General features: G+C 34.1%; 2 protein-coding genes across 5 annotated transcripts; one reads left to right on the top strand and one right to left on the bottom strand.

Annotated features, from left to right (window-relative positions):
- Positions 1-1,051: 1,051 nt before the first annotated feature.
- psmd6 (proteasome 26S subunit, non-ATPase 6) lies at positions 1,052-10,858 on the bottom strand. The gene is given in 8 exon segments (NM_200291.1): positions 1,052-1,250; positions 3,605-3,682; positions 3,927-4,095; positions 4,249-4,357; positions 6,857-7,076; positions 7,160-7,305; positions 9,146-9,351; positions 10,626-10,858. Coding segments are annotated over 8 exon segments (1,161 nt in total). The 5' UTR covers positions 10,762-10,858; the 3' UTR covers positions 1,052-1,153.
- On the top strand, positions 9,933-23,399 carry slc2a9l1 (solute carrier family 2 member 9, like 1). 4 transcript variants are annotated; one of them, XM_087272649.1, is made up of 13 exons: positions 9,933-10,101; positions 12,364-12,462; positions 12,819-12,914; positions 14,179-14,339; positions 15,271-15,395; positions 15,485-15,614; positions 17,918-18,066; positions 18,147-18,334; positions 19,836-19,946; positions 20,062-20,163; positions 20,238-20,313; positions 21,339-21,466; positions 22,853-23,399. In XM_087272649.1, exons 2-13 carry the CDS (start codon positions 12,439-12,441, stop codon positions 23,036-23,038), a joined length of 1,476 nt encoding a protein of 491 aa, XP_087128775.1. In that variant the 5' UTR covers positions 9,933-10,101; positions 12,364-12,438; the 3' UTR covers positions 23,039-23,399.
- The last annotated feature ends 1,003 nt before the right edge of the window (positions 23,400-24,402 follow it).

The raw sequence follows: 24,402 nt of genomic DNA, 5'->3' as shown, positions 1-24,402 counted from the left end.
TCAAAATATAAAATGAAAATCAAATCAGTTTAAATAAATTTTTTTTTCACCATCAAAAAGAAAAACGGCTCATATTTTAAAATTCGTTTTTGAATTTAAAACTAAACTCAAACGGCTCATTTTTCAAAATCTGTTTCTAAAATCAAAATCCAATGACCAAAAGATACATGGGGCGAGAGGGAACAAAAACAGTTGTACAGCGCAGATCGTGCACCAATGTTGCCAAATGTTGTAATTGAATTCACTGCGTTTTAATCCATTAGCTTATATCTAACGCTGACAACAAAACAAAAAAAAGAGAAAGTGCCTGAATTAGTTTCTCATCGACTGTTGTTAAGGCAGAGCTTTGTATTATTTGATGTTTCTTTTTTCACAGTACTTGAATGTTCTATAGGGGTTTAGAAACCTGCCTAGGAATCTCATACGTCGCCCTTTTCCCCTTCAAGTAGAGTGGTAACTCTTGGATGAGATGCATGGAGTAACACTTACTTGATGGCGTGAGAAAAGCTTCCTGTCTGTCCCTTGTAATTTTTTATGACTACTTTTTATAGCGAGAGAGGGATAGACTTTTTTTGTGTGTGTGGCTAAGTCAATGATTTCAACCAGATTAATGTACTGTTTACCTTGAAATTGTAACTCCACTGTTTTCAGACGCTGAAAGCTTTGTGAAGATGTTTGATTAAACACCACAGATTTGGAATGTGAATAGAAGAGGAAAAAACGAAACAGTTTGCTTTTTGGGGAAGAAGCCTCTACATATAAACATGTACAAGTGTGTATATTTTGATTTCTTTTTTTTTTTTTTTGTCTTTTTTTTGTATACATATTCAAAAATCATTTGATCAGCTGGACTTTTGTGTGTTGGCTGCTATGTAATTCATGAACAAACACAGTAGGGTAGATTTACTTAATATTTAAAGAAAAGATTGTATAGTATATTTGTTTTGTAACAAGTTTCTGTAAATATATAAAAAAAATAATTTATACAGTTATTTATAAGAAATTTGTGTCTGACTCTTTTTTTCCCCCCACCACATACACACCATTGACAAAGAGTTTCCTCCAATTCAGTTTTATTATATACTGTACATAAACAAAAGTCAAGTTGCTCACAAGAAAAGACGTGGATGTTGGTCAAACGCCTGGTGCTGGACTACATGTTGATCACTCTGGAGAGCTTCTGCACTCTGTTCAGCAGGAGATCGCCCTTCTTTATGGTTTCCTGGTACTGCCAGTTCTTACTGTCAGGTCTGGAGAAAAATAAATAAATTAATACAGTTCATGATGAATTCAGCTAAGGATTATAATGAACCTTAAGGCTGCACAATATATTGTTTGAGCGTCGATAACATGATTACTTTCAAGATTAAGATATTATTAAATTTATACAATGATGACCATTTTGTTTAATTGTTCAATTTCCATACCTGAATACTGTTAGAGTCTACCGCAAACCAAAACGCACCTATTCAACTGTTTTCTCTGCTCTATTGTATTTAAATATGCTTATTTGTTCTAATTTATGCAAACGCACTGCATAGATTGAGATGATCAAGTCTGTCTAAATCAGCTGATCAATTAATCTGATGAAATGATAATCATAATGCAGCATATATATCATAATGTCAGTTTTCCAACATCATGTGCCTATAATAATGCATAGGTATCTGTGGGGTCTTAAAATGGCTAAAATCTCAAAAGCTAATTTTCATATGAATATAATTTCACCAGATTAATTGATGAGCTCTATTTGGACAGATTTCATTCATTTACAGGCAAAAGGCCGAACAACCCAATTTGTCAGTAGATTTAAAACTTTACAGGTCTTAATTTTCCTTTGTTCATGTATAGCTACCCAATATGGCCATTAACACCCATACAATCACCAATAATCTACCTCAATGAAACGTTTTATTTAAAAACAGCATTTGATTACTGCTGAGGATACTGAACTGACTTATTTTTATTATTATTATTATTATTATTATTGTAGACTGAAGTAATTGGCAGCTATGCATAGTTCTATTCTTGGTAAGGGTCATAGGGTTTGTGAATGGATATATTTAAAAGTACATAAAAAATATTCAAACTAAATTATTATTAGTGTATCAGGGTCTCTGCAGATATCATAATGTCAAATTTAAGACCTTTTAAGACCTTTTTAAGACCATTAAGTATTAAATTTAAGACCTATATCGCAATATCAAAAACATGCGAGAGAAAATGTAAAAGCACAAAATTAGGGGTAAAATAAAGTTATTTAAATTTCGCTCTTTCGCATTACAACGCTCCCGACTTATAAAACTGCGCTTGCGACATGTGTCAGTGAAATAACGGCATAGTCTGCCAGCCGAAATCATGTCACGCGCACTCAAAGCGAACTTCCGCAAACACAGCGATGACGTCACATTCGCCGCGTGCACTGTGTTTAATAACAGAAAGCTGATTGGCTATTGCAAGTTGACTTTTTTGTAGTTGTAATACCGCTAATTACAATTGGACTTGTGAAATATAGAACTACAACACCCCAAAAACCTAGCAACAACAACAAAAAGAATTTAAATGAGCATTAGATGTAGCGTTACATGGACATCGCAAAAATAAGACCTGTGCAAAAATATTTAAGACCTAGAACAGCAAATTTAAGACTTTTTAAAGCCATAAATTTCGATTTTTTAATTTAAGACTTTAATACTTTTTAAGACCCTGCGGGGACCCTGGTGTATTAATAAATGTATAAAATTTTGATCATTTTGATGGGGTAAGTGAAAATCTTTCCTAACTGGGATATTACAAAATTTTAATTAAAATTTTACTTAAATGTAACTAGGTGAAACCTGCAAAAACACATCTACTACTGTAAACTGCATCTTTCCGAGTGTATTGGGTCAGATAGCCTATTCTGTTGGTCTAGTCAAGCTGTCACGTGTCTGTCTCCAGACAGTGTGCAGCATTTCATCATGTTCACTACAAAAAACACAAGGTATCAGTTTAAGTGCAAGCCCTCATCCCGTGGATCTGTTTTTACAGCACAATGTCATCTTAACACGTAAACAACAACCAAACACACTTTGATATTTGCTGACTTTTTCAGGGTATCTGGGGTCTTGAAAGTCTTGAATTTCAAAAAACAAGTTTTAGGCCTTAAAATCCACTAAAATATTGCGCTGTGGGTCTTAAATCATTTTAAACTGGTCTTAATTTTCCATGTTCTTATTCTGATCTTATTTTTCCAATTGTCTATGTAAAGCTATCCCCAATCGGGCCAACGGCCATGACAATCGCTAACAATTCATTTGAATAAGGTTAAGAAACCTTTATTCCTTAACTCTATTTACTTATAAACATGGTTTAGTTTTCCTCCTTACAATAACCTTTGTTTTTAAGGTTTTTTTTTAAGGTTTTAACTTAGCCATTAAAAAAAACCTTTAGCCTCATTTAGCCTTATGTAAGTCTGAAATTTCATTCATAATAGTCTAAAAAAGGTCATAAAAATCTTAAAATTTGATTTGAAACCTGCAGAAACCTTGTTTTTGTAATCTCAAACACTACATGAACGGTATATATAAATGGACGACTTTAAATGACAAACAAGTATTCTTACCTGTTAGTTTCCACGATCTCATTGACTTTGTCGATCTTGCAATGTAACCGTCCTGCTGCGATAAATCGAGACAGCTCCCTTGGGGAAGGAAAACAAGCCAAGTGAGTGTAGAAAATAGCATGTTAAAGTTCAGTATTTATTCAGACTACTTCAACGTTTCTCACATAATCTAGATTTTCTCAACATAGTTTAGCAAAAGGTAATAAAATATAATGAAGTTGATAGAACAGAACAGCATGTAATATATATATATATGTATATATATAAGTGATATCTGGTGCCTGTCAATAATTTTTTAGTTTTTTATGAAAGCGTAGCGTACTGATCAATGAACTCTGTGCTGACTCCAAAAGCCTCGGCCATGTATCCCAGCGTGAGTGAGCGGTAGGACTCCAGCAGCTGACTGTAGGCCAGGATCCGCATCTCACGAACATAGTAACGATAATGAGGAGCAAACAACCAGTCTTGCTTCATCTCCTGCTCCACTCGAGCTGCAGAAGACACACAGACGCAACACCATTTTTGTGACAGAAGAGCTTTTAAACACTGTAAATAAATAACAATGTGGGCAGTTGAGCACCAACGTTGTCCTCAAATGTTTTTGGACGTGATGTATTACGCTGTTCCACCAATAGTTTACTTACCCAGTGACTGGAAGAATACTGAATAACGGCACTCGTAGAGGGAGAAGAGATACTGACGCACCGCAGGTAAACTGTGCAACACCTCCAAGATCTCGGCACCTTTGATCACCTGAGAAGAACAGAAATGTAATCATTCATGACGTTAAGCTATGAAATTATACAGGGAAAGCTGCTTTCTGGCCATTTTGTCCTTTATAAAAATCATAAAAGCATTAGTTAATAAAGCTTTTTTTGTTATTTTTTGGTGGAGATTGTCAACAAAACAAAATATTTAAAACACAGTTGATTTTTACGATTTCCTTTTTGTTTGACCGTTTAACAACTTGTCTGAATTATTCTATAGCTTTACATAAAATAATCCACTGAAATTTAAATCTAAATAAAAAAAATCTGTGCCCATGACAGGAAAAATTACAAATACAGTGAGCACTAGTTGAAAATTCATCTTGAAATGATTTACTCATTTGTTCACTGGGTTTAGATAAACTGTAGCCACAAATGGAGAATCTCCCAGCACAGCTGATCAGTTTGTTCCGTCTTTACTCTGGTCCCTCGTTATTCTTAAATGATAACAGGGGGACAATTTGTTACACTTTGGCTATGATTTACTAAAATGACGAAACGAAGTATTATATTACGAACACAATTTGCTTAAAATTAATGAAGGAAAATAATCTGATGTATAAATTACATTAGGGCTGCACAAAATAACGCTTCAGCATCGATATCTCAATGTGCACATCTGCGTGTCACACCTCAGGAAGTGCAATATTGAGTTTATATGTTGGGATTATAAATTTACCAATAGCCACATTTTAAAACACAGATTTTTAGAGTTACTGAAGAGTTTAAACATAATGGTGTAAAAGGTTTATCGTCTGCATGTGCTTTTAAAGCCAGTGGCTGTGTAAGCATTCAGGCACACACCCCTGTACTCTGTTTAACTCTTAATAAAAGATGCATTTTTTAGAATTATGTATACAATGAACACCATACAGTGTTCCTTTACATTGTATTATTCAATTTCTGTAGCTGAATACTGTGAATGTAAAATATTTCACTTCTATCTTTGTTTTATTGCATCTATTTATGCTTTAGAGTATTGGTTTATTAATTTTATGCAGGATTTACAGAATAATCCCAAGTTTAAATCAGGGGTTCCCTAACTCTTCAGCCTGTGACCCCAAAATAACAATGCCAGCAACATGGGACCCACAATATTCTCTGAGGTGGTTATCAATATATAAATCTTGCACACAACAGCACACACATACCAATTGGCCCAAATCTATTCATCGTTTAATTTCGAAGAACGCCACATGGAGACCTTCCTCCACGCTCAGTTGTAGCCTGCATTTATTTTTAATGTATGTGAGTGCCGTAAAGAGGTCAGAAAGTTTAACCAAATGTAAAGTTTAATCAACATGCTGCATCTGACGCTTTTGCTTTCTCTTTATTATAATAATCCCAGGGCTTGCAAAAAAAATAAATAAATAAAATTACATATCAGTCTTCCGATATATATATATATATATATATATATATATATATATATATATATATATATATATATATATATATATATATCGGAAGACTGATGGCTTTTTATTGGCATGTGGCTTTTAATGTTTATTATTAACATGTTAACTGTTACTATTAAGTACTATATTGTTCTTCAGTGAGTTACGGATAAAATTATAATTCTAGTCATAGTTTCTGCAGGTTTTACCAAGCTAAATTTAAATCTTTTTAAGACCATTATGTGTAATATTAAAAAAAATTATTAAAAAAAAAGCTAGGCCTGGTCAGTAACTGAATAAGTTGAGAAAATGCAAACAAATGTTACTGTAAGAAAAGTAATTCAATGTTTTGTTTTTAAATAGAAAGTTAAATATTTTACTGAGATTGGAATCATTAGTGATTATATGGGTGTTATTGGCCAGATTGGGAAGCAATACATGAACAAGGGAAAATTAAGATCTGCAAAAAAAAGATTTAAGACCTAAAACACAATATTTCAGTAGATTTAAGACTTAAGAGATTTTAGCATTTTTAGGACCCCACGGTAACCCTGTGTAATAGCTTTATAAAATGAATTTGAATTTTGGAATTCAAGCCCTTCAATGTCCCGCGACCCCCACTTAGGAAACCACTGGTTTAAATGAAAGAATTCTTAAACAAAAAAAAGCTATTCAATCTGGTGAAATTGTATTCATATCGCAATAAAACTGCAGCAAAACAAACTATCGCAATCTCAACTTTTCCAATATCATGCAGGTCAAATTAATGTGTGATTCATGAAGAAGATAACACTTTTTGAACTGTGGTATCAACTACATCACATTTGTGATGATGCTCATGCTGATATTAGAAAACAAATTATATTGCTTATGATTTTACTTCAATATACCATTATTAATACAAAACACATCAATACATTATCTTCATTACCTTGAATTGCATGTTAATTCTAACAGGCTTCATCACACACTGAATGCTTTGGGACTTTCAATCAAAAGTTGTTGACATATTTGATGACATCAGCACTAAAACTTCATAATAATTTTGACATTAACCATAAATTTACACATAATGCCATTAATCTCACCTTCTCTCTGAGGTCGGGCCTCTTCAGGGCGATCATACACACATACACGGTGTATGTGACAAACGTCTTGTAGTCCATGAGCTCATAGGAGGTGAACGTGGACACGGTGTCCAGAAAGAGTTCTGCTGCCTGCTTGAAATCCCGTATGGCCACACAGTAAAGGCCCTGATAAACCTTAAGACGATTCCTCCGGTCCCAGTCACCGCCTTCCTCAATCAAACTGGATAAAGAGTTCATGCGTCAAGCAATGTTTAACATCTATGATGTTGATAAGATAAAATGAGTATGAAATCTATAATGAACCTTTTGGCTTTCTCAGTGTTGCGGGTGATGAGGTCGTTGTCCATGTAAAACAGGCCGATCCTCAGCAAGTAAAAAACAATATCTAAGCGATGACCGAGAGCAACAGTCTTGTCGTAGGTCTTCCGAAAGGCAGTCAGGGCTCCTTCCTGAAAGATAGGAGGAGAAATTAAATCAGTAAATATAAAGATGAAAATTGAGTCAATACAGAGAAGCTTGACATAAATCAAATACAAGTAATAAAACACAATGCGTGTCTGTAAATTATCTGTATCATTAATTTAATTCTAATACATTTAAAGCTAGAATTTTCTTGTTTTTGTTACTTTAAATATATTCATATTATTATAAAATGATATTATAAAAATGCAATAATAAAAAAGACAAACAACAAATATGAACTTAAAAACAAAAAAATATATGACTAAATTCTCAGACTTGCTCTATAAAATAAAATGTTTTCCAAATAATAATACTATTATTAACATATTTAATAACACTGATGATATTCTGAAGAATCTTAGCACTGAAGACTGGAATGATTTTATATATTAAAATATTGTAAAACAAAGCATTTATTTTAGATTAAGAAGTATTTGACTAATAGCATTGATGATAAAAATATTTTAAAACATATTACACTTTATAATAGGGCTGCACAATATATATTTTCGGCATAAATATTGCAATGTGCACATCCGCAAGTGTCACATCACAAGATATGCGATGACGAGTCTGAATTTTAGTTGACCAGCAGGAGCCACAGAGTCACTGCCAAGTTCAAACATTATAAAGTTTATCATTTGCATGTTTTTAAGGCCTGTGACTGAGCATTTCAAGACATATTAAAACATTTGGGCACAAAAAAGTATGAAGTTTGGAGGTTATTTGGAGATTAATTGCATTTAATTAAATAGGATTTTTTTTTGTCTTGTTTCTAGTCCAAATATCTACATTTCAAAGTATAAACAAGATTATTTTACTTCTCCCACAAACAGATCAATTTGCTCGTTGTAAGGAAAAACTTGACTTAATGTGAAAATGAAACAATATTTTTACTTGATTTACTAGAATATTTCGACTAGAAATGAGACAAAACAAAGTGAGAAAATAATTTTTTTCATTGTGATTATTCAAGTTCTGTACCGGAATACAGAAAGTATGGAGCCAGATCATTCTCAAAAATGATACATTTACAAAATGTAACTTATACAGGCACAGAACGATTCATATTTACAAAATCCAATTTGTAAATTTGTAAACAGTTTGCAAATTCATGAGTAAAAAATCATTAATATTTTCAGCAAATGAACAGAATTTGTGTGTTTATGAATCGTGTTTTGATTTGACCAATTGGATTTATGCATGTATGAATGATGTTTTTTTTTATTTGACCAATTAGATTTGTGTATTTTTAAATTGTGTTTTGAATTTACGAATTGAGAGTTTATTATTGAATCGTGTTTTGAATTACATATTAGATTTTGTGAAAGTGAATTGTGTTGTGGACCCTTTGAATTGTATTTTGTAATTGTATAATTTTTGAGACTGGTTCCATAGAAAGACCCCCAGAAAAATTTAAAATAAAGCTATTCAAACCACTTTATGAAACTGTATTCATGTTGCAATATTTATCAAAGAAAATTACAATATTGCAATATCAGATTTTTCCAATATCGTGCAGCCCTACTTTATGGTGTTTCAATCAAAGAAATGCCAACTGGTTCAGAATAAAACGAGCATTTAAAAAATAATTATTTCATGATATTAAAACAATCTTTGATCAGTAGTGTATTCATAGTTTAGGTCAAAAAAAGCATTCTATTTATCAAAAAAGTCCAAATTGTAAGCCAACAAGCTTATTCATTCAATGAAACGCACATGATGCTTAAAAGATTTTTAAACGAAACATTTGACTTATTTTAACAAACTTTGTTTCCTCAGGGACCATTCAATCAACTTCAGTTTAATCCATCATTTACAGTGCACCTTGTCACCGATGCGTATGAGATATTCAGCTTTGGCCATCATGGCGTCTCTGATCTCACTCTCTCCAAGGTTCTTCTCTGCATCCTCCAAAACATCATCCAGGCGCTTCAGTTCATCCTCATTTGCCTTCTTCATCTTACTCAACAGATCAGTGTCCGCCTGCCACTTCAGCTCCTTACACAGGGTTTCATAGTACGGGGCCATATCTACAACACAGCATCATCAGATACACACTTTACATATATAATTCACGCAACAAAAATAGACAAATAGACATAGAAATATATTAGAAATTGCAGCCACAAACCTCAAAATATGATTATCTTCATCTAAGGGACCCCCACCCTGATATTTTAATAAAATATTTTAATTTGAAATTTACATTAAATAAATATCAGTCATATTATTTTTAAATTATTTAATTTCAGTTTAGTTTGTTTTGCAAGTTTATTAAGTTATTTTTTTTTAATATCCACCTAAAACAAACAAATAAAAAAGCTTGATAACAGAAAAATAAACAGGCTAAAATAAATGATTAAAAACTTAATACAAAATAAAACATTAAAACAAATTATACAAGTTACATTAAAATGTACAATTAAAATGATGTTTCATTGATTAAAAACCAATAAGAGAAAATCAATAAGATTAAAGCAAATAACAAAACTGGATCAAATAAATTTCCAAATAAATTAATACAATAAAACAAACAAAAGCAAACTAAATATTTATCAAAAAATATTTTGGACAAATTGCTAATATTAATTCGTCAAAGTATAAACTAGGTCTTTCAACAGGACACGAGATGCATTTACCATTTTTAATGGGGTCGCTTGGATGAAAAGTATCATATTAAAGGCTCTCTGAATAAAATAAAAACACCTGTTTTGTAAAGTAGTTACGTGTATAACGCGCTTAACTCCAGATTGCGGCAAACTGTCACGCTTTATAAAGATGTAACGTTAAAATTGATGCAAGTTAAAGTAAAACTATTTATTAGCAGGTTAACATGATAGCATCTTAAGCATAATGTTTGACTACATCATGCAATTTTGGGAGGTTGTGAAGTGACGTTAACACTCGGAAAAATATATAAATATAACGTTCCCAATCAAGCTAATTCAATTTCCTTATAGTGGCAAACGCTTGACAAATACAGAAGAACATAATGTAGAAAACTAAAATATATAAAGTGTAAAAACAGGACGCGGTTAACTAATGCAGCAATAAACATAAATAACGTTAAATAACATTCAAAAGCGTCAAAAAAGAAAAAAAAACTCGTTAAAATGTGTCAAATCTATTAGCAGCCATTGAGCTAACATGCTAACGTTACTTAGCTTAGCCTGCCGGCTAAATACACATCAAACGGCATGAAAATGACAGCGCTCGTGCATAAACAGCTGAATACAAAGTAGCAGCCCAAATACCCTGTTAATAAGTATTTATAAAGAAAAATAATGTTATAAGGAGAACTCACTGTTGAGTTTGATGGCGTCCATTAGCTCGCTTTTAACCTGAGCATCTTGTCTGTGAGTGAGCAGAAACTTCAGCTGAGCGATCCTCAGATTGGGGTTTTTAGGTAAACCCTCTTCCTCCAGGTTCTCCAAAGGCATTTCTGCAGAGTTTAGTGAAATCTAAAGAGGGACGGGAATCTGTTATGGTTGGGAGTGATGATGGTAAACTAGAGGCAACGATGACTATGGGGAATCTAAACAAAAAAATGTGTCAATTCATTTCCGCCTGAGAGACAAAACGACGCAGAGAAAAGAGAGTCGAGCAATGTTGAACTACGCAGCAAAAATAACAACGCCGCCCTCGTCTGGTTATGTGTCATATCGCAACTACTCATTTAAAGGGATAGTTCACTCCTTGAGTTGTTTTTTTGATTGAGCACAAAATAACACATTTTGAAGAATGTTGAAAAACAAGAAAAAAAAAACATACCATGAAAGTCAATGGTTTATATCTGTAAACCCTCCCTTTTTCCCAGGATTCTCCCGTATTTTACAATTCTATTCCGCTATCATCCTGTAAAGATTTTTTATCGTAATTTCTCCCGTATTTAAAATTTTTTGTGCGCGCATAGGCGTTCTGGTCTAAAAAGGAAGGCGTTCTGAGGCGGACCGCTGGCGCGTTGCTATTTTGAAAATCTATAATAGATTTTTCATTAGACCAAAACTAACCCGGTCTAAACTCCAGCGCAGAGTTGCGCCTCGCTTATGCACTGTTTAATACACACATGAGAGCAATAGGCAAACATCTTTACATATGAAAAAATTTAAATATTAAGGATATATATAGGATATAATAAGAATAGATATAGGATATAAATATAAAGGATTAAAATATTACAAAACATATTATTTTCTAGCCTACATAAATATGAAAAATCACTGCTTTTATGTCTTCTTCATCTCGGGAGGCTTTTTCAGTTCATTCATAACAATTTGCTTCTGTATAATGTTATTTTTTATTAGCAGTATTATTTATTATATCCATATGTATATTTGTTTTATTAAAAACAAGCTTAGATTTGCCCACCTGTCAGGTTTTAGACCATATGGGGCACAGCATGTGTTTTAGGATATAAGTTTTTGAGCACAATTTGCTATTATTATTCATTTATTCGTTTGCTGGAAATTAGAACTGAATTTAGAAATAGTTTTGAAACGAATATTTGCGCTTAACAAACAAAGTTAATTATTTATAGACTAATTGATGTCTGTGCGTGAAGGTTTCCCTATCCAAGAGCGAATATGAAAGTGATCCATTATCTCTCATTCTCACGCAGTAGATGCTCTGTTTAACAGTTTTCTGTTAATAAAAACTGTTACTGTTAACTGTTTGCTTGTGAAATGCTCATTTTTTCCACTTAGACTTATATACTTTGCATCCTGTAAATAGCGAATGCGCTCTTGGCGCGACGCATCTGGCTCTTAAAGGGAATGCGAGATAAGATTCTAATTGGTTGGGGGGGTCACTCGTATTTTTACATCCCATATTGACAGGTATGCAATGGTTACATGTGTAACATTCTTCAAATGATATATATATATATATATATATATATATTTTCTGTTTAACAAAGGAAAGAAACTCAAACAGGTTTGGAAGAAGTGGAGGATGAGTATACAATATTTTATGTCAGAAAATGTAGATGAGACAAAAAGTGACAAGTCATTCAGGAGTCAAAAATTAATCCAAATCCTCCCCAGAATGCCTAACAGACATGACAGTGTATAAACTGGAGAAAAGCAGAGGAGCTTCATGACACAACCAAGAGGATAAACATGACGAGACTCCTGAAGCAGCTGGTAAGAATTTATTTGACTTCAGAATTCTTTTGCCAGACTTTTAAAACTTGATGAAATCAGAAATATTATAGATGGATCAGAATTATTGTCTCAATTTAAAAACAAAACAATCATAAATGCTAAACGAAGTGAAAAAATGATACATTTAATAACACATTTATTAATACATTATTGTGAACTATATAATTTCTTATTTCTTTCAACAAAGCACAGAACTCTTAACTAAAGTGTACTCATTTACTCAATGTGCCTCTGCATCAGAGAGAGAGAAAGAAAATCCCTCTGTTCTAGCTCTGGAGATAAAGTGAAATGTCTAAAGTTTTGTTGAGTACATTATCAATGAGGATTTTTTTTAGGCTGGTGGGAAAGCAGTGGTCTTAATCATTGTTTTGGGGTTCGGTGGATCATTTCAGAATGGATTTCATCTGACATCCATCAGCTCTCCTACTCCGGTACGCACCTGCGTTTCTGCTCAATCTATCCCAATTATTATGCTAAGAAATCAGGTTTCACTTTATTTTACTGGATCCTTGTGAGATAGATCTAATTACATAATAATAATTAACATGCCTTATGCTCCGGTTTCCCCCACAGTCCAAAGACATGTGGTACAGGTGAACTGAATAAGCTAAATTGGCTGCAGCGTATGTGTGTGAATGAGTGTATGGGTGTTTCCCAGTGTTGGGTTGCGGCTGAAAACCTATGCTAGATAAGATGGCGGTTTATTCAACTTATGATTAATAAAAGGACTAAGCCGAAAAGAAAATGAATGAATGAATAATTAACATGTGCTTGCTGGCTGGGTTAGTTGCATAATCAGGCACGTTCACAAGCAAACGTCCTGCCATGCAATGACTTTACAGTTTATAAAAGAGACGTTTTAGTAGTTTGTTGCAATACATTAGAAAATAATAAAAATAGATGTTGAAATAAATCTGAAGATTCACCAAAAAATTACTTTGAAAGACTTAAAAATGCCCATATAAGTCACTTTGTTAAACATTTCAACATCAAAAGAAGCATTACAATGTAATTAAAGCTTAAATAAGGCAAAAACGGCCACGAATCACACAATGTAACAGTTATTAGAATTGAACTGATTTGATTTGATTTTGATTTGACAGAAAAAGAGTCACCTGCAAGAGACTTTTATTCTACTTACAATCAAATATGTGTATATAGCTATATTTTAGTTGAATATTTAATAGCAACACAAACAAACCAAACAATTTCACTCAGCATTTCACCAAAAAGTTAATTAAAATGTACATTTAAATGTACTCCAATAACAATACCCCACCCCCACGTAGATATAACTACAATATTAAAAATAACAATGTACATACAAATTCTTCATTACCAAAAAGACTGAACAAATCTTGATATTCAAAATGTTACCGTGTAAAAGATCACTATTTATCAGAGTGAGAGACCAGTTTACAAACAATAACCTCAAAACTGTTTTGCCAGACTAAAATGCTGACTTTCAGATAAAATAATGATTAAAAACAGTGTATGCATTCATTGAAAAACAATTTTAAATATTTATTTTTATGATCAAGTGGGAAAATATTAAGGGTGGGAGGAGAGGTCATCTTACAAGGATTGAGGGCTCTGTAAAATAAAGCCTGAACAGAACACAGAATTTTGATATTGCCAATTCATTATAATACCTATAGTAAGTCTTTTTAAAATCTGTTATCTGTTTGTCCCCAGTATATTCAAAGCTTCATAAACAGCAGCTGGACATATCATTATGGAGATATTCCAAAAGAGAGTACCATCACCTTCATCTGGTCTGCTGTCGTTGCTCTGTACGGATTAGGGGGTCTTATTGGCTCCTCAAGTGTCAAATACTTAACTAGACGCCTGGGCAGGTAAATTACACTCATCCTTCCTCTTTTCTACAATCTGCCTTTTAACATTTTACTTTAGCTTTGAAAGTACCTGTGAAAAGAACTAGCATTGTCACACCACTTCTACCATACACTCCTAAACATAAAGGGCATTAATGGCTCCACCAAGAACCTTTAAAAATCAATGGAATCTTTTAATTCCACAAAATGATTCTTTTTACATTGGAAAAAAATGTTATTTGGAGAACTTTGCACTAAATTTTTCTGTGAAATTTACATTAAAATTTATTCCTTTGGCAGACACATTTGTCCAAAGTGACTTAGAATTGAGAAGACATTCAGCAAATCAACACAAAGAGTGCTGAATTACACCACAAATAAAAAAAAAACATAAATAACAAAATATAACAAAATAACAAAACGGGAGGGTGGCAGGAAATGGGTCTGAAATACGGCAACTCTCGGGAAAAACTGTAGTGTTGACAGGTATAAATTAAACAAAGAAACTGTTAGTGTTTAGAAAATTAAACGCTAGAGTAAGGGACTGGGTTTTTTTTTGTAATTGAAGAGTGTTTCTACAGGTGGTTTGTCAAGCTCACTCACCTGTGTGAGGCACACTTCATAAATGCAATTTTCTTTTGTGGGTCTGGTGCAAATGTGCAAAAACTGGTGCAGTGCCAGTTAAGGTGTCAGAGAGATGAAAGAGTGTTTTTACAGGTTGTTTGTAAAGCCCACTCACCTGTGTGAGGAACACTCAGTTTGGGTTGTTGTGTAGTGAGGGGGAGGAGGAGGGGGAAAATTACTGTGAAATATTGTGCATTTCTGAAGTGTAATTCAAACTCGATATTTTGTTCCACTGTGTTGCACATGTAGCAGAATCACAGTACAGCTTGACTTGACTTGAAAACCCCTTGTGGTTCCCATTTGTTTACTGTATATGTTCTCTTTCCAGAAAAAGAACCACCCTCTTGAACAGTGCTATAGCGGTTGTGGCCTCAATTATCATGTACATAAGCAAACCCACATATTCATTTGAGCTGATCCTCATAGCACGCTTTTTATTTGGCTTTATAGCAGGTATGTTCATCAGACTATAATATATGTAATTATTACTTATAATAAAATGTGATGTGCATTGTGATTTACTTTTGCTCTTTGTTTTAAAGGGTTAGGTTTAAATGTCCATTCCATCTACCTCGGCGAGAGCTCACCAAAAAAGATCAGAGGTGTGGTGTTGCTCACAAGCGCTATATTTTTGGCCCTTGGCAAACTATCAGGACAGTTTGCTGGCCTCAGGTATAATTTTCGTGTTAAATTGAACATTTAAGCAGTAAGAGATTCTGCTCTAACTGGGAGAGGTGTCTGGATGCAGACCTGGTGCAGTGCAATCTGAGCTGCATCCAATGCTTTTTAATGCATTCAACTAACCCCACCACTAGCCCTACCCCTCACAGTGATGTCACTCGCTCCATTTGAGTGCATTGTGTCTGACGTACATCGATGAGTAATGCAATCTCAGCTTGCATCATAAAGGCTGCATCCAGATATTATTGCAAAATGGAGAAAAAAATATGACATGGCTCTCTTTAGATAACATGTTACTGATTGTATAGAGGCAGATCTAAATGTAAGCTAACAGTCCATTTTTGAAAAGAGGGAGGGTTTAAATGGACGATAGAATTAAGAAGCATTGTTTTTAGAGACACCAGTGGCCATTAAGTGCACTCCATCCTGCAATCTATTGATAATACACACTGTAAAATCCGATTAAGTTAACTCAAACTGTTTGAGGAAACTAATTGCGGCAAACCATTTAAGTTTTGAAACTAAATAGTTTGAGTACTGTAAACTTATTATAGACTATATTAAACTATATTTATACAACAGTTCTGTCTGGTTACAGCACTCGTCCACCACTCGTCCAGTACAGCACTCGCCCAGCCTCTTAATCCACCTTTCTGTATTACTCCACCTACATACAGCAACAAGCAAAGGACACTCTACAGGTTGACAAATATTGGGCATTGGGCTTTTGGGCAACATAATGTACTTTTGAGGTTTTTTTAAATCGATAATGTAGTTGTTTAGATTGCAACTATGCAGTTTATTTATAAGGATAGTGCCTATTTTAAATATTTATAATTTCTGAGAGACAGCTCGTCGGTGGCCATTAGCCTGTCTTTGAGTAAAGATGGTTGACGATGTTCATCCACAAGATGGCGACAGAGACACATAATAAGCCCTAAGAGAAAAACTGCATAATTTCAAACTACTGCTGATTAAATCATCATAAATCAGGCAAATTACTTTCTAAATCAATCTCTCTCTCTCTTTTGTATGTTGTAGTGCTTTATTCATACCATAGTAATATGGTGATCTTACGATTGCAACAGAAAAATACTGGGAGATATCTTTGTAGATTTATGGCATTTCATGCAGTTCTGCCTTATAATTTTGAAATGTGAGCAAAATGTGAGCACATTACTTTAGATATTACGCTAGAGAATCATTCAAATACTAGCTCTAAAGTGACGTTTGTGAAGTAGCAACGGCTTCTGCTGTTCTGGCATCAGCTGCAGATACAAAAAGAGTTTTGAAACTCTCTGTGTTTAATTTTCTTTTTTATATACACAATTATGCCATCGAACTGTTGTATAAATGCAATACCACACTCATAACAGTGTGATGTGGCTGTATATTGTTAGAGTTGTTAGACGTTAATTTTAAGTTATGAGTTTAGTTAACTTGGATGAAGTCCAAACAACATATATAGCCTCTCAAATTGTTTGATACTGTTTGGTACTGAGATAAGTTAGCACATTTTTTTAAACTCATTTATTCATAACTCATTAGATTTGATTTCTGCTAAATATAATCAGTTTAAGAGTTACCATAACTCTTTTTCATTGAGTCATAGTAACTTTTTAAAATGATAAGTTAAACTAACCTATTTTCATTTAGTGATTTTCACTGTTAGAATTTAGAGTGTAGTCACAACACACAAGTCAACTAATTAAAAAAAGATTATGGTGTCCTTGTTACAGTGTTAACATTATTTATGTACCTATAATTAGGGTCAGTATAAAGGTTAGGTCTAAGGTTAGTTGAAGATTCTTACATATTGTCTCTTTATGTACACTCTATGATTGCATCTGTTACTTGCAACAGTATTTCTGTCCCATTGCACCAAGAGCAAATGTATTTTGTCCACTGCAATTTGATTGGACCATGATGGCTGTAGTTTGCTATTCCATTAAAAAAAAGACTTTGCTGTTTGTTTAAACTACTTATTTAAAATGAGCTGAAACAATGCCTGAGTTTGTGACAGCCTAATTGTTTTATGTTCAATCCACTTAAATTTGTAATAATCATTAATTTAACCTAATTCTTCATGTTGTTCCAACACAAATGGATTGTGGAATCCAGCCTTTTTAAAGTATTGGTGGATCTCATGAAACAAAGATAAAAATATCACTGCAAGAGGGATGGGACGTTAAAAAATTATGATAAATAATATCATAAAAAAACAGTATCATGTGGCTTCTGACAAAAATGTTTTTTTCTTTAAACCTCTGTAAACTTTCCAACTTTATTCCCAGAGAAATTCTTGGCCGTGAAGAGTGGTGGAACATTTTGTTGTGCTTCCCAAGTGTGTTTTGTGTGATCCAGTTGGCAGTTTTACCGTTCCTTCCTGATGCCCCTCGATATATTCTGATTGAAAAAAACAACACTGAACAGTGTAGAAAAGGTATGTTATGTTCACCCAAATCAATTTATCCATCTGGTCAATGTATTTGTGTGAAATCATATTTGCGTTTTCACTTGCAGCACTGCAGTATCTATGGGGACTAGGTGAATATAAGATGGAGATCGAGGAGATGTCAGAAGAGCAGGCCGTCATTGGAGAGAAGCAAAATAAGAGCGTGTTGGATCTGCTGAGAGATAAAAGTGTGCGCTGGCAGGTCATCTCCCTGCTGGTTTTAAGCATAGGGATCCAGTTCAGCGGCATCTCTGCTGTAAATCATTTACCTTTCATCATATATTTTATCAAATATTGTTTCTGTAACATGTTCTGAGTCTCCTGTGTCAAAATGTTTTGAAATGTGACCTTGGACCAGTCTTATGTTGCATGTGTTTATTTTAGTCAGTAGCCATAAGTACATTGTATGGGTCTAAATTATTGATTATTCTTTTATGCCAAAAATCATTAGAAAAATTAGCAAAAATCATCTTCCATTAAGACATTTTATAAAATTTCATACTATAAATATATAAAAACAAAATTTTTGATTAGTAATATGCATTGCTAAGCATTACAATTGGACAACTCAAAATATTATTTTGTATTTCTTTTTATTTTTAAGTATGTTTTACTCCAGATTTTCAAATAGATATAACTCGGCCAAATAATATCCTATATTAAAATAAAAACTCAATGGACAGCTTATTCCGCCTTCATGTGATGCATAAATCTCAATGTCCAAAAGTGTTTTGAAACAGCACTTGTTTTTGTAGTTTAAAGTCACAAATATTATCCAAGACATCAGAACAGAGTACAGAACAACCAGGGGTGCGTTTCCAAAAACAATTGTTAGCTAAGGTCACAAGTTCCGTCGTTACAAACATACTTTTTTGATTTGGTGTTTCCCAAATCCATTGTTCCAATGAACATTCGCAAACTGGGTCGCAAACATGTACACTTACAACTACACCTGCATAGCTGTAGTAAGAAGCATAGTTCCTGGTTGTGTTCTATTCACCGATGCCCCCCTATGCCCTATTCCTTTAAAATGTTTCAACATTTAAAATTATAAAAAAAACCCATTAAAGTCATCTTAATTTGCTTTTGAAGTATTTTTTTAGCGATCTTCATATTTACAATAGTGTCCTTTCACAGTGCACTTAGAAAACCTTAAATGCCATTTTGAACGCAGCTGTGGCTCATGATGAAAGCTATAGATGACCTATTATTTAAAAGTGGAATATACGTTATGTCTCCAAAGCTTGTGAAACAAAAATATATAGCATATGTTAATGGTTTTAATTTATAGTATGTTATTTTTAAGAAATGTATCTGTATATGACATGGGCCTGTTGGTTAGAACATTTCTGCAGTGGTTTGAATGTTTCAAATAATAGAATATTCTCAGTAATATTTGTAAGGAATCAAAGGGCCCTTTATGTTCCATTTATACATATTTCAATTAAAATGAAAAAAACAATTATTGGATTTTTTTTAAAAATGTGTGTGCATGTAAAACAATATCATTTGCACAAAAATATATGGAGCTTTTCTCTAACGAAGTTGTTACCCCACCCCGTTTAGAGCGTCATTATTGATGTCTTACATCATAACTAACGTGGTTTAAACAATGGATCACTCGACACTACATCGTTCTTTTCCCAAACAATGCATCGTACTTTCATAGTTCTGCTGCGAGCTATGTTGATTTTTGGGAAATGCATCCCAGATTTATTGTGAAAATGTTATGATCTTTTCCTCTTTTTTGCTCACAGATCACCATCTTCTCTTTCAACATCTTTCTGGAAGCGGGTATTCCAGAAGACAAGATCCGTTACGTCACTCTGGGAATAGGAGCATCTGAAGTTCTCATCACCATAACCTGTGTGAGTAGTACTAGAGAAACACTAATATGGATTATCACAGAAGAGCATCAAAAATCATCTCTGTGGCCCACTTGTGTTTTTTATTAACGTTATCTGTGCTTGTGCGCATTTGTAGGGCCTGTTCATTGAGAGAGTGGGGAGAAAACCGTTGATGTGGAGAGGGTTTGGGGGCATGTCAGTCGTCATGGCATTAATCATAATCACTCTGTACCTAAGGGTGAGTCTCTATCATTTAACGGTCCACAGCAAACAGTGCAGACGTTCATCACATTTCCTTTGTTTCATCTGCAGGACTACAGCTTTGTGATTCCATACTTCACCGTCTTTCTTATATTCTTGTTCATGATTTTCTATGGTGGAGGCCCAGGTAAATTGATTATACCTTTATATTTTAGGGACAAGTTCTGGTTCTTTAATTTGTCTGGTTGGGCAATTTTCCAAAAGTATTTATTTTACTGTTATACGCTACACCAGGGGTCACCAACCCTGTTCCTGGAGAGCTACCTTCCTGCACATTTCAGTTGCAACCCTGACCAAACACACCAGTTTGTAATTATCAAGTGCTGCTTTAGGTACTATTAATTGGTTCAGGTGTGTTTGATCAGGGTCGGGACAGAATTCTGCAGGAAGGTAGCTCTGCGCTACACCTTGATATTACTGGTTTGGACATCTTTTTGACTTCAGAGTGTCTTAAGGTGTTAGTTCATATAAAATAAAACATTATTTTGTTAATGATTCACCCTCATAATATTTTAAACCCCTTAGAAACCCCCTTTATTCATTGCCAGAACACAAATTAAATGTATTTATATGAAATCTGAGGGCTCCTTTATTCTGCATAGAAAACAATTGTCCATATATACGAGGACGCTTCAAGTAGACATGCAACAATTTGAAGTTAAACATTTGTGTGCTGCTAACTTGGCAATAGCATTCGAGTGTAACTTATTGTTCTATCGTTTGCTTGAATAAACTCCACAAATATATAAAATAAACTAATTTGCTTTATTTGACTCAAACTAAATCCATAATCCATAAAATAAATCCTGAATCTGCTTCATCCACTTCTGTCACTGACGGCTGTTTATCTCATGTGAAGCAGCAGAAGAAAGAAGCTTGCTCATGGGAAGGGTGGATGGAGAGAACCAGCTTATTTGCATTTAAAGGCACAAGCTACAAAAACGACTACACTGTCCTCAGAATTGAAAATTGCCATATTCTGAAGCATATTATAAATGATCTGATGGGTATTTTGCGTTGATACTTTAAAAACACATTCTGGAGACACCAAAGACTTATTTGTAAATTGGTAAAATAGGAGCCCTTTAAAATAAGCATATGTGAATATACATCAGCTATTGAAAACAACTCATACTGCTTTGTTGTTGACAGCTGCAACAGTAGGAGCGGTGTGCAATGAGATGTTTATCCAATCATACCGTCCAGCTGCATTTGTGTATATCGGTATCCTGCGCTGGGTAGGATTCACCCTTCTTGGATTCGTCTTCCCATTCCTAATTGTAAGTCAAAATATACGCATTTGAATATAAAGCAATGTTTGGAGTTTCAGTAAGGAATAACAGACAACAGACTGTTGAATTGTTAGAAAAATAATGTACACAGTGAGGTGGGGATGCCTCCGGTTTGCATTATCATCTATTATTTCATGGTCTGCTGAAATTCTGGGTTCTGATTGGCTAGAACGTGTGGAATAAAATAGTTTATTGCACAGGTATAGTTTTGATCATTAGTAGTATCCATAGTAACTGACAAAGTGACAGTTGCTGGTCCAAATCTGGAGCTTATCTTACAAAATAACTTACAAGAATGGTTCTTAAATTAGTAGCCCACATTTATGTTATAGAAAAATATATATAAAAAAAAAAAAATCAAAAATCAGGATAGACATATACATTGTTGAAATGTTTTCATTTGTAATTTGTTTTGCAATATTTTGCATGAATTTAAATGTATTATATTTCCATTTGTGAATATGTTCTGTGACTAATATATAATTTTTATTAATATATCTGTTTAATATTTCTGTTTTGTTCAAATGCATCAATATATTAAACATATTCACTGAGAAATGGATACAAATATTAATTTTCAAAATGGAGTGTACTTTTGTAAATTTATGCTGAGCATTCATTCATTTTCTTGTCGGCTTAGTCCCTTTATTAATCCGGGGTTGCCACAGCGGAATGAACCGCCAACACATCCAGCACATTTTTACGCAGCGGATGCCCTTCCAGCCGCAACCCATCTCTGGGAAACATCCACACACACTCATACACTACGGACAATTTAGCCTACCCAATTCACCTGTACCACATGTCTTTGGACTGTGGGGGAAACTGGAGCACCAGGAGGAAACCCACGCGAACAAGAGAACATGCAAACTCCACACAGAAATGCCAACTGACCTGAGGATCGAACCACCGACCCAACAACCTTCTTGCTGTGAGGCGACAGCACTACCTACTGCACCACTGCGTCGCCATTTATGCTGAGCAGTGTAGTTGAAATTATTCAGCATAGTGATATAGAATATCCAAACTACTTCAGCTGAGCCAAGAAAATAAATTCACTTCACTCCACTTCAATAACACTAAAACATATCCTGCAGTCTGTTCCACAAATGCAGCATTCGTAATGCCATTCTGGGTTTACATTTTCCAAATCTTTTTCTATTAGTGATCATGATTTTTTCAAAGTCAATCTTTTTTAAAGATCATAAAGTACCAAATGAAATACAAAATGGTTATTTTATGCATCCCCTATTGTATGTCTTCTTCTTAAACAATGTTTAATACCAGGCTTTCAGGTGCGCCTTTGAAAACTGCTCCATGTTCACAGAGGAACTCACCTTGACAAAAGAGCACATTTCTCCTCTGTTTCCGCAGGTCGTTCTGAAGTCTCTGAGCTTTGTTCTCTTCTCCTGCATATGTCTGCTAGCCGCTCTCTACATCTTCTTCATCCTTCCTGAAACAAAAGGCAAAACCATCCTTGAGATTTCACAAGAGTTTCAGAGGATCAGAGTGTGTGGATCAACCAAAGAAGACACCATGTTCCTAGAGACCAAGCTGTAAAGTTCATGAAATACAGTCTCCGGTGTATGGACTGGTGCACAGAATGTTACATTATTGTCATATTTATCAATATATTATTTATTAAGACAGACTGTTTAGCTAATTCTACTTTAAGGGGATCATTTACTGCCAGCTACTATAACAGTAATCATAATAGGATCAGTTCTTACTCATTTCAACACGTCAAAACTTTAAAGACAATACATATGTAGAATACACCTGGTTATTGGTTTTTATCTGGTTATTTATGTTGTATGTAATTTTTATAGTGTTCTGCGTTTGTTTGATTATGTCTGTTTGAAAGTATTTTTTGTGGTGTAGGAATGAATTTGCCATAAAATAAAGTGTACAAACAAACAGATGTAATGCATTTTTTTCTAATGTTACAGTGAGTTTACATTAGACATGTGCTGCACAGTGCAACAACCCATTATAATCATGATTCTGTCAACTGTGTGTGGTGTGACACTTCAAATCCTTGTTATCTGATATATGATGATTGAATTAACTCCACAACAAATACATCACATAATCATCGGGAAAGTTCTTACTGTAGTATTTCTCACAAACGTTACGTGAGGTTTGCTTCCTTCATGTCTGTCACTGTGCTGTTTATCTGACGCACCTGAGGCGGAGATGAAGACACACCCTGTCAGGCACGTGGGAACGGTGGGCAGGGAGAACTACTGTAGCATTAAAGGCACAGGCAACAAAAACGAGAGGGGTCTGGCTGCAGACTTGGTGCAGTGCAATCTGAGTTGCATCCAATGCTTTTTAATCCGCTCACCTCTAGCCCCACCCATCACAGTGACGTCACTAACTCCATTGAGTGCATTGTGTCTGACATTGCATCGCTGAGTGATGCAATTTCAGCTTGCATCATAAAGGCTGCATCCCGATACTATTAACAAAAACAGCAAAAGTTGTTCAGAGCACAACATTTCAATATTCTGAAAGGTATAATAAAAATCTGATGGGTGTTTTGAGCTAAAACTTTACAGACACATTGCGGAGAGACAAATGACTTATATTAAATCTTGAAAAAGGGTTAAAATAGGTGGCCTTTAAATGAAATAATACAAATCAACAACAATATCTAAAACATCCTGTCTCACTACTTTTGTAGTTTGTACAAAATTTGGCAAGTAATTTACAACATCAATCTTGTTCACGGCTGTTTCAGTGGTAATCAGAGAAGACAGTTACAAAATCTGGAAGACAAAACCAAGAGAAAACAAACAGAGGACAACAACAGAAAGACACGATACATGACAGGATGTAATGAGATGTCATTTTTACTGTCTAAAACAATGCAAGTACACAGTAGTCACCAAATGACAGGGATTGCCAAAACGAACCAGCGT

This window comes from Danio rerio, chromosome 11 (assembly GCF_052040795.2).
Source record: "Danio rerio strain M-AB ecotype USA chromosome 11, GRCz13ab, whole genome shotgun sequence".
Taxonomy (NCBI): Eukaryota; Metazoa; Chordata; class Actinopteri; order Cypriniformes; family Danionidae; genus Danio; species Danio rerio.
Note: the sequence above shows the minus strand (reverse complement) of the source record. Positions and strands in the feature narration are given on the sequence as shown.